We start from the raw sequence: 13,193 nt of genomic DNA on the forward strand, positions 1-13,193 counted from the left end.
ATTCACCCTTATGCAAAGGGCCTGTGCACCACTGAATACCTCTGATTAGGCATGAACTTCGCCCAAAGAAAAATATCTTTCCGCACACGAAACAACAAAGAGAGAAAACGTCTCAAGGTCTTTTTCTTTTTTAAAAAATATTAATGCTTCTTATTTCGGTTTCAAAGCAAAACACAGGACATTAGAACAAATGAAAAGAAGAAGGTGCTTTTTTCCCCCAGGAATGTTTTGTTTTTACTGTACATTTTGTAGCAAAAAAAGAAAAATTAAAAGGAAAATAATATTCTGATCACAGGGATGTCATTGTCTAAAACTCCAAGTAAGAAACATGACGAATACAAGATCAAGTACATAGCCATGTCACAATATATCTCTGAATCTTTAAAAAAAAATACATAGAGGTTTTTTTGTGGCTTTCCTCTGTGCCTTACAACCTTTCTCCACACGTCTCCTATAAAATAATAATAATGTGCAATTTCAAAATGGTTCCCAGCTGACAGATCACTGGGAACAAACAAATAAATAAACAAATTAAATAAAGACAGTTGCTGTAGCCACCAAAATATTGGAAATCACATTAAAGTCACTAAGGACAATGGAGCCAGGTGGATGGACCATGTGCATCCACAGCATTCCCAGAACCACAGCAATGCTCCCCAAAAAGGAACTTGAAAATCAGTTTACAAGCCATAAAGAAGAACCATTGGTCTCAGGTAGCAAGTACCTTTGCAAGGGATGGGACAGAGGTCTGGGAGTAGGTGAAGGGCAAGATGCAGGTGACACTTGGGAGACCATCTATTCTGAGACATCCGATTCTAACTTGTTTTCCGTGGCTAAATAGGAACATCCCCATTACACTTATAATCCCCTTAAATGCTCAGATACCTGCACTTCCTGCAATGCTACTGATACAGACACGCCCTGTTGTGGCGACTGACTGGACAAAGAGCTTTCTGTTGCAAACGAGCTAAAGTCTGCATTTTCTTTATCAGTCGAACAGAGTGACAGAATAACCTTGGTCAGCAGCAATTTGTATTAATAATAGGGAGAGTTCACCGGAGCAGCTTTTGTTTTCGCCTCTTTCTTGCCTTTTATATCAAATCTTGAATTTCCCCCCCACTGATATGAATAGCTGTTGCAATCTGCCTTGACAAGCAGCGACCATGAAGGAGATGGAAGAAAGATGATTATTTTTAAAATTTATTAGCCCCCTAGATTTCATTTTCCTGGGACATAAAGGGTGGTGTTGAAGGCGGGTTATACAGTACATCGAGAGTTTAATCTTTGTACATATCCTTGGTTTCATCACAGGGATTTGATGAGAGACTACAAACCAAAAGGAAAAAAGAAACATCCCTTTTTCCTGCAAAAAACCAACCCAACCAAACCAAAAACCCCTCAGCCCAACAACAGGGGGCGGGGGAGAAATCTCCATATGTTTTTGATAACACCAAGAGATTAAGCTGAAAAATTGGTCTGTTCTGTCCCCACAGATGCCCTTAGTGTAGTTCTGTGATGACAAGCGCAATTACAGGCAGTGACATACTTGCATCAGTCTTCTATCCATGGGAATGTACTTCACAGGCTACCAAAAGGGAAGAAAAAACCCCCCAAACCCTTTGAATTAAGTATGTGCTGCTAACCCCACTTTAATCCTCGTTTAATCTTGTTTGTCGGGTCACCGGGAGGCCAGGAGACTTTTGGAAAGCAATGCTAAATACGACTGGTAAATTCCTTGAAATGTTCACACTCAGTTTTGTTGGGATCGGATATTAATGGGGCCACACGTGCTTATTAGCATTTCATTACCTTTTTCCTCTTTTGTTATCTTATTTTGTTTATTTATCTCTCTCTCTCTCTTTTTTTTTCTTTTCTCCAACGTCGTTGAGCATGTCCCCCCCACCCCTTTTCATTTTCATGGCTTTTCAACAAAACCAAATTTTATTACATTTGATGTAATTAGGGAGAAGCGAGGGGGAGAAGCTCTTATTTACACTGTGCTTTCCATTACCCATTCTGAACTCCCATAAGTCCCTTTCGCCCCTGCTAAGTCATTGTCATCATACTGCAAGAGCATGCCATTCACCGAGAGGCTGCGCTTTGTCCAAATGTTTGTTATCTTTTTTGGATAGGTGCAACATTGAGATGTGGCAAAGTCCCCCATGTCAAAAGAATGGCTACGTTTAGTTTTCCCCTCCAGTGGTAACATGAGGAGACTACGGAATTTTGACTCCTGTTGACCCAGAAGTGGCTCTTTGTCCGAGTGGCGGGCCACTGTGGAAGTTCTGGAGTCTACCGTGTCCTCCTTTTTCTGACACTTCAGTTCCAGGGAGGCAAAAGCTCCCATTAGCCGATCAATGTTATGTTTTGACCTAGAAGGAGGCCTCCACTTACTGGACAATGTGCCTTGTTCACTTTGAAGGCTATAGTCATCACAGTCACGGCTATTCACTGAACTAGAAGAGGAGGAGATGCTGCTCTGTACAGACTCACAGTTAAACTCCATGAGTTCATTTCTTACCACCACTTTAGGGTTGACTTGGGGCAGGACCCCATTTTGAACAGGTTGAGCTCCATTAGTCTGTGAGTAGACATTGCTGACATTGGCCATCTTCCCCTGGGAATTGTTACAAACTTTATACCGGACCATGAGTATGACGATGAACACCAGTAGAGTCGCCACAATGATGCCTCCAATGACTAAGATCATCGTCCCACCCAGGAACTGGCTGCGCATGGACTGGCACTGAGGATAGTCCTCTTTGGTGAAGAACTGGGCGCACCCTACGACGTTGGTGGCTGTGAGTGTTGTGGCAGTGTCATCCCACATGGCCAAGACACAGAGGTCATAGCCCGTTCCAGATACAAGGTTGTTCACCACAAAGGCTTTGTTTGTAGCGGGGATCATCCTTTAAGAAAAAGAGAAAATTAAGTTAAGGTTTAATGGGAAACAGATACACAATTACAAGTGGAGATGGACCTAATCTGTAAAGTTCAGACCTAGATCCAAACTTCCTCAAAGGTCAGGGGTGCTCAGACTTAAGGTTTTTCTTCAGGTCCATCTCTCCTTTAGTTACAGAAGGGAACAAGAGTAAATAAAACCAGGCTGGCCTGTTCCTTCCAAAGTGTTTGTATCCAAACTCAGAGTGTACATAGTGTAACCAAGGCTGGGTGAACAGCTCAAGGAACATAATCCTCAGCCTGTATGAACCAGCCCTGACTGAGTCTGCCAAATGACCCTCCAATTTGCTCAGCTCAGGACCAGCAGTCTTGACATTGTTTCATGAGGGTTGGGAAATTTACATTGTGATATGATGTTTACATTGCAATACCAACTACAACAGACTGTGCTTTTGATGCATACAGGTGGCAGACAGCCATCTCTCTCCTTCTCCCTACACTATGAAGGATGGATCCTTGAAATGCAGAGATCTTATCTGCTGGAAATTTCTGCATGTGACCACCTTTCTCAGATGGGGTGGGAAAAGAAGTATCGGCAATAAATGCAGAGGCGCGGTGGGAAGGTGTAAGATTGGATTAGAAGAGCAATTCTTTTTTGGTAAATCCATTCAAAACCAAACAGTCCCAACTTTACAACAAATGAAGAGGATATAAAAACGAAAGATATTCCTGAGTTGTGTTTGCAAAATATGGAGTTGTGCATGGAAAAAGAGAATGGGCTTTGCAATATGGGTGGTTGCTAATGGGTCTAATTAGCTGTTGCCGTGCATTTTGGGCAGTCATTTATACTGGTGCAAAGTAGATGTAAAAGCACCATTAAATCAGAAGGGTAGTGTTCTGCCTACAGCCACTCCACATTCATGTTACACTGGTATACATGATGGCACGAAGTGCAGGGCAGTGGAGAACCAGGCTCATACCCAGTTTACGTGTTCTACATGTAACTGAGAAGCAGCCTTGACATTTTTATCCTTGTCTTCAGACAGCATCCTGACGGTTTAGAATAGTGGGGAAAAGGCAAATTAAATATAATAAGCTTGAGTCTCGTTTATATCTCAGGCAACTTATTGCCACTCTAGCTTACTCCCGCTCTAAGGCCCATTTACACTGCTAGAGTGTTTCTAAAGTGGCTTTAGACTAAAAGAGAATCAGGTCCAGGCATTCAAATCTTGCAGTCTTTGTTCAGGCAAAATCCCTATTGACTTTTGCCTGAATAAGGACTGAGTGGAAATTGAGTAAGAATTTCAGGATTTCACCCATAGTAACCTGAGATTTGAAATATAAAACTATGGAGCCAGAGACCTCAAAAACTGCTGGCTGAGGTTTGTTGCTGACAGTTATGTATTGATATACTGTCATATTGTATGACTCTGGATCAAAGCTAAGACCTTCAGAAGACTCAGATATAGATAGGAAGTCTTTGCCTGCTGCATCCCTCTCCCCTTTGTTCTGCAGCTTCAGCAAATTTACCATACTGGCAAACAACAGGAACAATTATATGTAAGGTATTTACTTTGTAGCTGATATTCAACAGAGACAGCTGATGGCAGCAAGGCACCTCATTACTTGGAGTAACAATCTTTATGTGACTCTCCTCCCCCCAAATCTCTAGCATTTGGTCACATACGACAAGGTTAAAATACAAAATGATTGAGAAATTCACACACAACTCTTTCCCTGGTGGCATTCCTTCACACGTGCTGTGCGGTCATGCCCCACTAGCGTTCCATTGATGACAATGGTATCTGCAGAGTATTCCTGGAACATTAAGTAAAAGTAGATGTGTTCAGCCAGACATACATGTAATAATCACCAGCATGGCATGTGGATAATGCCTGAGCCTGGCTGTTTATATAGGAGTTCAAAGAGGTGTGTTCTTCCTGGACATACGGGACCAGAATCTCAGGTGCAGTATGGCTGCTTTGCACTACACTGCCAGTGTAACCTGTCTCTAAAGCCAGTGTAACCATGTCAGGGAGGATCATTTCAATGGACAAGTGATCTTCCAGCAGTGGAGCAGACACACAGACATGTACACCACTCAATCATCTGTTGCCAGGGTAGCAGGGAAAACGGGCATGGCCAGAAGAAAGGTGGTGTAGTTGTCATGCCCCTAAACCATGCCAATCTTCAGGCGTATTTTGGCCTTGCGTAGCCATTGCAGTCAGCACAAATTAGAGCCGCCCATATGCTGTTCTATCGCAATGCAGGGGCACCAGCCTGCACAGAGAAGCAGCAGTATCAGAGCAGTGTAAAGGTGAGTATTAAGCTACTTTTGCATGTGTGTGCATGCGTGCACACACACAAGTCACAAGTTGGGTCTCTGCAGTTTGGCCACAGCTGAGGATCTGGTTCATTGTTTTTAGAGCACTCTGTAGGCAAAGTACGTATCGCCCAGAGATGCCTGGAAAATTGAGCCCCCCAGCAGGTGCCTTTGACTTTCTACCTAGACATACCTGGTACATTTAATATCAGAGCAGATGTGTTCTGCACAGACACAGGCAGGATACACAGGAGCACCTCAGGTACATTCAGTAGTGAGGCAGGAGCGCTGTACCTGCCATCCCTAGAAAGTTCAATGACAGTCAAATGTTCAATCTAGAGCCACTTTTGATTGCGCTTCCCCCCAATGGTTCTAGAGGCATTATACTTCCAGCCACCACAACTTGGGTAGGATGACTACACAGCAAATGTGAAAAATCAGGACTGGGAGTGGGGGATAATAGGAGCCTATATAAGAAAAAGACCCCAAAATCGGGACATCTGGTCACCCTAAACTTGGGCAATGTTCCTCTTCAATGCATGTTCCACACCCCTGCCTGGGATAGCCATAATTTAGTCACTGGGGCAGAGATCATAGCATCTTCTGTGTTTTCCAGATTGCCAACCACTCTATGAACAATAGTAGTGAAAAAAAGCACAGCAAGAAATGGGAGATTTCATTGGTTCAGATTTTACCATTGGAGCCCTCTGCTAAGTAGCCCAGTTTGCACATGTACATTCATGTTGGCTAGTTACTCTTGTTGGCTAATACTGTGTCTGTCCGTCTGTGTCAGTGATTAATGTGCTTCTCTGAAGTATTCACACCCCTCACTCCCACACTTTCTGGCCTATGTGGAAGCAGGGACATAGTACAAATCTCATAAGCAAGCCTGGTCTCATGAGATTTCCTCCTCAGCTTGCAAAGACATTTTGATAAGTCTGATTTCTGAAATCAGTCAATGTTTGCATTGCATTGACTTCAGCTCCTCCAATGAAACCTTGCTGTCTGAACCAAACCGTAGCCCACTAGTCGCCTGAACATAGCCCTAGGGATTCTGCCCAGCTGTGGTTTTAAAGAGCCCTTTTGGGTCTGCACTAACTCCCTACCACTGAGTGCGGCGTTCGGTGATTAACAGTACTCGAAGTGCAGAGCAGCTGCGAAAGACTCCTCCACGTGATGGAGAAAAGTAAAGATTGAAGTGGCATCTCACAGCTACCCGTGTTGTGGATAATCAAAGGGTCATCAATATCCCAGAGTGAAAATGTGTCTACATTGATTTTAGGTATGGGGACTCTTAAGTGCTGCCATCAATCACAGCAGACTAGTAATAAGTTTGGGGGATGGAGGATTATTTCAAACAGAGTATCAAGAAATACTTTAAAGATTGGGTAACTTCATGAAAACAAGATCATCCTCTTCAGATGCAAGAGACCTGGTTCTGAGTTTAGTTGCTTAATCCCTACAGTGCTTGAACCTACTACTTATTTCCATGCTGAGCTCTTCTATTACAGTAATATTCATTTGAATGTCATGCAGGGCAGGACCTCTGAAGTACATTTATATAACCATACGTAATCCTTGGCTTTAAATGTATTATGGAAAGATGATCACCTTTCCATAAGTAAGGTTCCAACCAGGTTCCATTATAAGCCTATTATTAGCCTTTACGCAGCTACAGCTGTGCTAGCAAAATTGATTGGACTTAAACAATACTAGATTTCCCCCGAATGCCATGATTTTTTTCTGGAAAGTTTGAAGAAACTTAACCAAACTGCATTTGAGTTCCAGGTCATTAACAAATTGCCCTGCATTGACATTTTGATTAGTTTCTCATGTTTCTTTTTGCCCCTCTAGGTTAAATAGCTAACTGCTGCCCCTTCAAACATTCCACATCGTTAAATCTCCATCAAAATTCTTGTCTGGTCCATATTTGAATAAAATAGGTTATAAATGAGTAACGCCGTTAATGCTTGTTATATGTAACTGTAATGATTATGGTCCCTTTAGATGAAATTCACCTGTGTGTGCACCTGACAAATACAAGACTTATATAAAGAAAAGGAGGACTTGTGGCACCTTAGAGACTAACCAATTTATTTGAGCTTAAGCTTTCATGAGCTATAGCTCACTTCATCGGATGCATACTGTGGAAAGTATAGATCTTTTTATACACACAAAGCATGAAAAAATGGGTGTTTACCACTACAAAAGGTTTTCTCTCCCCCCACCCCACTCTCCTGCTGGTAATAGCTTATCTAAAGTGATCACTCTCCTTACAATGTGAACGATAATCAAGGTGGGTACCCTGGATTTGTGCTGGAAATGGCCCACCTTGATTATCATACACATTGTAAGGAGAGTGATCACTTTAGATAAGCTATTACCAACAGGAGAGTGGGTTTGTGGGGGGGAGGCGGTGGGGGGACAACTGGATTTGTGCTGGAAATGGCCCAACTTGATTATCATACACATTGTAAGGAGAGTGATCACTTTAGATAAGCTATTACCAGCAGGAGAGTGGGGTGGAGGGAGAGAAAACCTTTTGTAGTGGTAAACACCCATTTTTTCATGCTTTGTGTGTATAAAAAGATCTATACTTTCCACAGTATGCATCCGATGAAGTGAGCTATAGCTCACAAAAGCTTATGCTCAAATAAATTGGTTAGTCTCTAAGGTGCCACAAGTCCTCCTTTTCTTTTTGCGAATACAGACTAACACGTCTGTTACTCTAAGACTTATATACCATTTCATAGAATCATAGAATATCAGGGTTGGAAGGGACCTCAGGAGGTCATCTAGTCCAACCCCCTACTCAAAGCAGGACCAATCCCCAACTAAATCATCCCAGTCAGGGCTTTGTCAAGCCTGACCTTAAAAACCTCTAAGGAAGGAGATTCCACCACGTCCCTAGGTAACACATTCCAGTGCTTCACCCTCCTAGTGAAAAAGTTTTTCTTAATATCCAACCTAAACCTCCCCCACTGCAACTTGAGACCATTACTCCTTGTTCTGTCATCTGCTACCACTGAGAACAGCCTGGATCCATCCTCTTTGGAACCCCCTTTCAGGTAGTTGAAAGCAGCTATCAAATCCCCCCTCATTCTTCTCTTCTGCAGACTAAATAATTCCAGTTCCCTCAGCCTCTTCTCATAAGTCATGTGCTCCAGCCCCCTAATCGTTGTTGCCCTCCGCTGGACTCTCCAATTTTTCCACATCCTTCTTGCAGCATGGGACCCCAAACTGGACACAGTACTCCAGATGAGGCCGAATAGAGGGGAATGATCACGTCCCTCGATCTGCTGGCAATGCTCCTACTTACACAACCCAAAATGCTGTTAGCCTTCTTGGCAACAAGGGCACACTGTTTAAACCCCATTTTGAGGGTTTAAGTGGGATTTAAATGGTGCATAGGCCTTGGGATGACCCTGCTGATCAGCTACTCTCTGGCGGTTTAGAGAGAATATAAACATCAATTTTGGCTATGTGTACACTCACGAGAGCGTGTAGATGCATGCTCAGTTAGCACAGGTACAAACAGCGATGGAGATGGTGAGATGTGGCTTAGGCAAGTTAAGTGCTGTTCATGCCTGAACCCCCACAGTGTTTATCCTACCCAGTCCGTGGCACGCCCAAGCAGCAGCTGGAGCTTTTCCCCACTGCCATAACCTTTCACTACTACGTGTAACTACACATGTAGTACCTGTTTGTTACATGCCACCGTAAGTGTAGCCATAACTCTGCTTCATAAGGAATAGTTGAGGGAGTCAGTGGAGTTCTTCAGTACCACATGCAATGGTGTCTGGGGGAGTTGGGGGAAAGCTGGGCATCATTTAGTGCTCCTAAACTCTGCAGGACTGGGTGAGCTAGAAGGAGTTACAGATCTTGCAGAGCTCCTGAGATCCACTTCACAGAAGAGGCCTGGAGGACCTTGCAGAGCTCCTGAACTCTGCATTGGCCCCATTTCAGAAAAAGCCAACAATCATATAAGGAAATAAACTGGCAAAAAACTATTAATTTTAAGCTAAGTTTGCTACTATGCATTTCCTTTTCAGTTAAAGAAGTCGAAGCCTTTAAAAATCTGGAAATAAATACTCTGGGGAAGGCAAATATTTTCCACTACACTAACAGTTCAAACAGTCTCTTTCACATTGAATAATCCAAAACCAACCGTACCTCATTCCTGGCTAGACAATCCATCTTATAGGGGTCCACTGGCAACCTAATTATAACAAGCACAAGTTTGGAAATTATTGGCATTAACCCATTCCCTGCCAACTCTTGGATATGAGCCACACACCGCAAAACACCTCCTCTGACCAAGTCATTTCTATATTTCTTCCCTTGCCCTTTTCCCTCTGGATAGAAAGAGCAGAGAAATAACTCCATCATGTTGATGCAAGGATTCAGATAACGGATACTTAAGGTTATTACTAAAGTGTCTCACTAGAGATTAAACATGTCCCAGGAAATTAGGAGATTCTCCCACATAGGAGTCTGCTTGCTACCCATTTGGAAATGCTGTCTTTCCAAAATGAAATGAGTTTGCAAGTCTCAACTTTGGGATTGTAAAAGACTGGAATCACAGGAGGTTTTACAGGTGAAGACTGAGGCACATTGGAAGAGCTTTATGGTAGCCAGAAATGGACTTTCAAAGATGCTACAGGGGAAGATTGAAGTGCATTGGTAGAACTTTGAGGGGAAGAGGAAAGTATGCATGGCTCCCGTATGGATTATGCCTGCCTCTTATTTCGCATGAGCACTAAAATGAATGGATCATAACAAAACAAAACGGCATCTCAGCTCCCCTTTTTGAGTTCAGCCCTGACTTGCCCCCAGCACACTTCCCCGCTGAGTACATACCAGGCAATCTTGTAGCCACAGCATAGCGCCGACTGCTTTTGTGATATCTGAGCTAGGCCCCCGGCTTCATTTAAACAAATTAGGAAATAAAAGACTTTGAAAAGCCAGCAGCAACGGTTAAGTCCCAGGGCTGCTGTGGACCTCCCTTTCATTCCTGGCTCGCAGGAACAAGTGTGGAGAGGCACATGGCCTTTTGGATGGAGCACTGAACTGGGACTCAGAAGAGCTGTGTTCTAGATCCTACTCTGTCACTGGCCTACTGGGTGACCTTGGTCAAGTCTCTTCAGCTGTCTGTGCCTCAGTTTTCCCTTCTGTAAAATGGGGATAATGATGCTGACGTTCATAAAGCACTTTGAGATCTACAGATAAAAACCACTATATAGAAGAGCTATGTATTATTATTAGGACATCATATACAAATGTCCCCATCCCTTGTTTTCAAGCATTAGAGAGTACCTGTGGGGAACTTAGGGGTTAACATTCCAGCTGATGTGTGTGTGGAGTAGATGGATTAGGCAGAAGATAGACCAGACTCGTTGAGTAGGTTATTTAATTCCAACTTTCCGTCTTGCTAGGGATAAGATACCAACTATTCTTACCCTGAAATTGGCTGCAGTAATCAGAGAACTTGAGCTCCAACATCCAGCCCTGAGTATAACTGAATGTTAAGAGGGAGAAGCATTTAATGACTAATCAGATCTTTGTCAAACGTAGGTGCAACATTTCCCAGGGCAAATGCTGAGGGAATGCAAGTTGGCTTGTGTCAGGGCAAAAGGCTAATGAATGCAAGAAAGCTAAAAGTTTGGCCAAACACATATTTGTCTCAGAGCGTTACCAGTTCTTGCTGTAAAGACACCTCTTTTTGAATAGCCCATCTCTTGAGTCCTAGTTTAGTGCCCTGTTGATATGTGACTAAAAGCCTATGTGACTCTTGTGTGTATTAGCGATAGAGGTACACTCCCTGAATTTCAGTAAGATTCCCCTTAAGATCTTATATCCTACCATGGAAATTGGAGAGGAAATGACACATTAGATCATTTAGTGTAATAGCAATAATAGCACCACCCGTTCCCCTTCCTCATCTTCATTGTTCTTACACACAGCCCCCCCCCCATTCTTTTCCCCCACTTTTCCTCCCCTTTCTTCTTCCCCTTCCAAAACGTGTGGAGGAGGCGGGTGAGAAAGAGAAAGGGAAGTTGGAGGAGAGAGATAACAGAGAGAAGGAGTGGGGCAGCCCAAAATAAAAAGTATAATTTGGTCTGTTTTTGAGAAATGGAACAAAAACATAGTTGAACTGAAATAACCATTTTCATTTTCCTGAAGAAAAGAAAGAAAAAAGAAAGAAAGAAGTTAAATAACAGTTTCCCATGAAAAAAATCAGTTTCGGCAAAGCCTATTTTTGGTAAGGAAAAAATCAGCGAACTCTACTTGGGAGTATTGAAGAGGGTATAAGCAGGGTGGGGTGCATCATTGCAGATGGAGTTCCCAGGATGAATTTGGGCAGGATTAAAGTCAGACTGATCTAAAAGGGGACCAGTTCAAGAAGAAAATATGAGCGGAATAAAGGATGTGGTGGGGGGGGTGGAAAAAGACTGGATTAATAGAAATTAGGCTGAGGTAGTGGGAGGGTAGAGAGTGAAATTCACCTTTGCACAGAGGGCCAGCACAAGGCGTTTAAGTCCTTTAGAACTTCAGTGGTGCACAGACCTTGCATTGGCAGGCAGAGGTAGGAAACTGAGGACAGGTAGAGTGAGAAGAACCTGAAGGAGGAGTGGGTGAGGTGAGTGAAGATGAAAGAGGGTGAAGCAAAGAAGGTGATTCAAGTGGAAAACATGGTAGAGTCAAAGCAGTGGTAAGCTGCAGAAAGACCTACAGACATAAGTATAGCAATCAGTGGGGTAAAAGCATGCATGTGAATGGCAACACTCAAAATGATGGAAACATCAACAGACAGCTGAATTATGATCAAGGCCACAGAACCTGATCAATACACAGGTGAACACCAATCAGTGCAGGTGAAGCAGCTGTGTGTACAAATATGAGACAAGTAGCAAGGCAGAGGGCTGAAACAGTGCAGTGGAAAGGGCCTAGCTGATGGCATGCTAGATGAGCCCCACGGTACATGTCACCTCATTACTATTTCCTAATTTGATTATGCTCTCTTTTGCTCACTTGGTAAAAGGCGGGGCGGGGGGTGGGGGGAGAGAGGAAATAGTCAAAGGCAAGTTATAAGCCTGGTGTGAAATAATGAACCAGAAAGATACACCCCCCTGAGCTACAGGGAAGAAGAAAAGAATATCTGATACTGTATTTTAGGGAACATTAATTAACGGTTAGCTTTATTAGGCTGTTAGATAGTGTTCTAATGGAAGGAGTAAAAGACATTTAAAAGGGGATAGACAAAGCACTTGGAGAACATAACCTAGGCCTCTAGGGAACAATCCTGCACGGGCTGGGGAACAGGGTCTGATGAGTTCCTTCCATCTCTGGGTTCCTTTGTTCTATGATACATTTTTTCCATTAGAATTTTCTTTGGACTATTGCCTAGAGCAAGGATCCACAAGCCAGCTGTGCTGAAGAGCCACTTCTGACTGAATGGAGAGCCACAAAACTCACTATGTAACAGCTTGAATAAACATAAGTCTGGGGAATGGTGTTCAGCTCCTTGATGTGACCCTTCCCCAAGTTTGGGTTCTGGTTCAGGCCCATTACAGAGATGGGCCCAAGCTTCTACCACACAACCTAGTCATTCCAAGCTTCTCTGAACTTCCTGGTTTTGAATGAAAATCGAGCTTCTTGTACTTTCCCCTGACACACCTGGCGCTGGCCACTGTTGGAGATGAGATGCTAGGTTAGCTGCAGCCCTGATCTTATCCAGTATAGCAATTCCAGTGTTCCTAAGTGGAAGTATGAACATACCAGGGTCTGCCCTGTCCAACTGGAAGCAGAATTACCAGAAGTCTCACAGAACAGACTGACCTCAGGATCTCCTCCAGCCTCACTTAGCAAACCAAATTGACTTGGAGATGTCTGAATAAATAGTTGACTATTTGTATGCTGTGTGAATTAACCTGTAATTCTGACCTTTTTGAGGTTCTCCTGTAATGCT

General features: G+C 43.3%; 1 protein-coding gene across 7 annotated transcripts in view; it reads right to left on the reverse strand.

Annotated features, from left to right (window-relative positions):
• Positions 1–208: 208 nt before the first annotated feature.
• LRFN2 (leucine rich repeat and fibronectin type III domain containing 2) overlaps positions 209–13,193 on the reverse strand; it is a 218,884-nt gene continuing 205,899 nt past the window's right edge. For all 7 annotated transcript variants that reach the window (XM_048843453.2, XM_048843450.2, XM_075127037.1 and 4 more), the window contains one exon: positions 209–2,909. In XM_048843453.2, the coding sequence (XP_048699410.1) occupies positions 1,991–2,909 (919 nt within the window). In that variant the 3' untranslated portion in view covers positions 209–1,990. The remainder of the gene's footprint in view (positions 2,910–13,193) is intronic.

This window comes from Caretta caretta, chromosome 3 (genome assembly GCF_965140235.1).
Source record: "Caretta caretta isolate rCarCar2 chromosome 3, rCarCar1.hap1, whole genome shotgun sequence".
Lineage (NCBI taxonomy): Eukaryota > Metazoa > Chordata > Testudines > Cheloniidae > Caretta > Caretta caretta.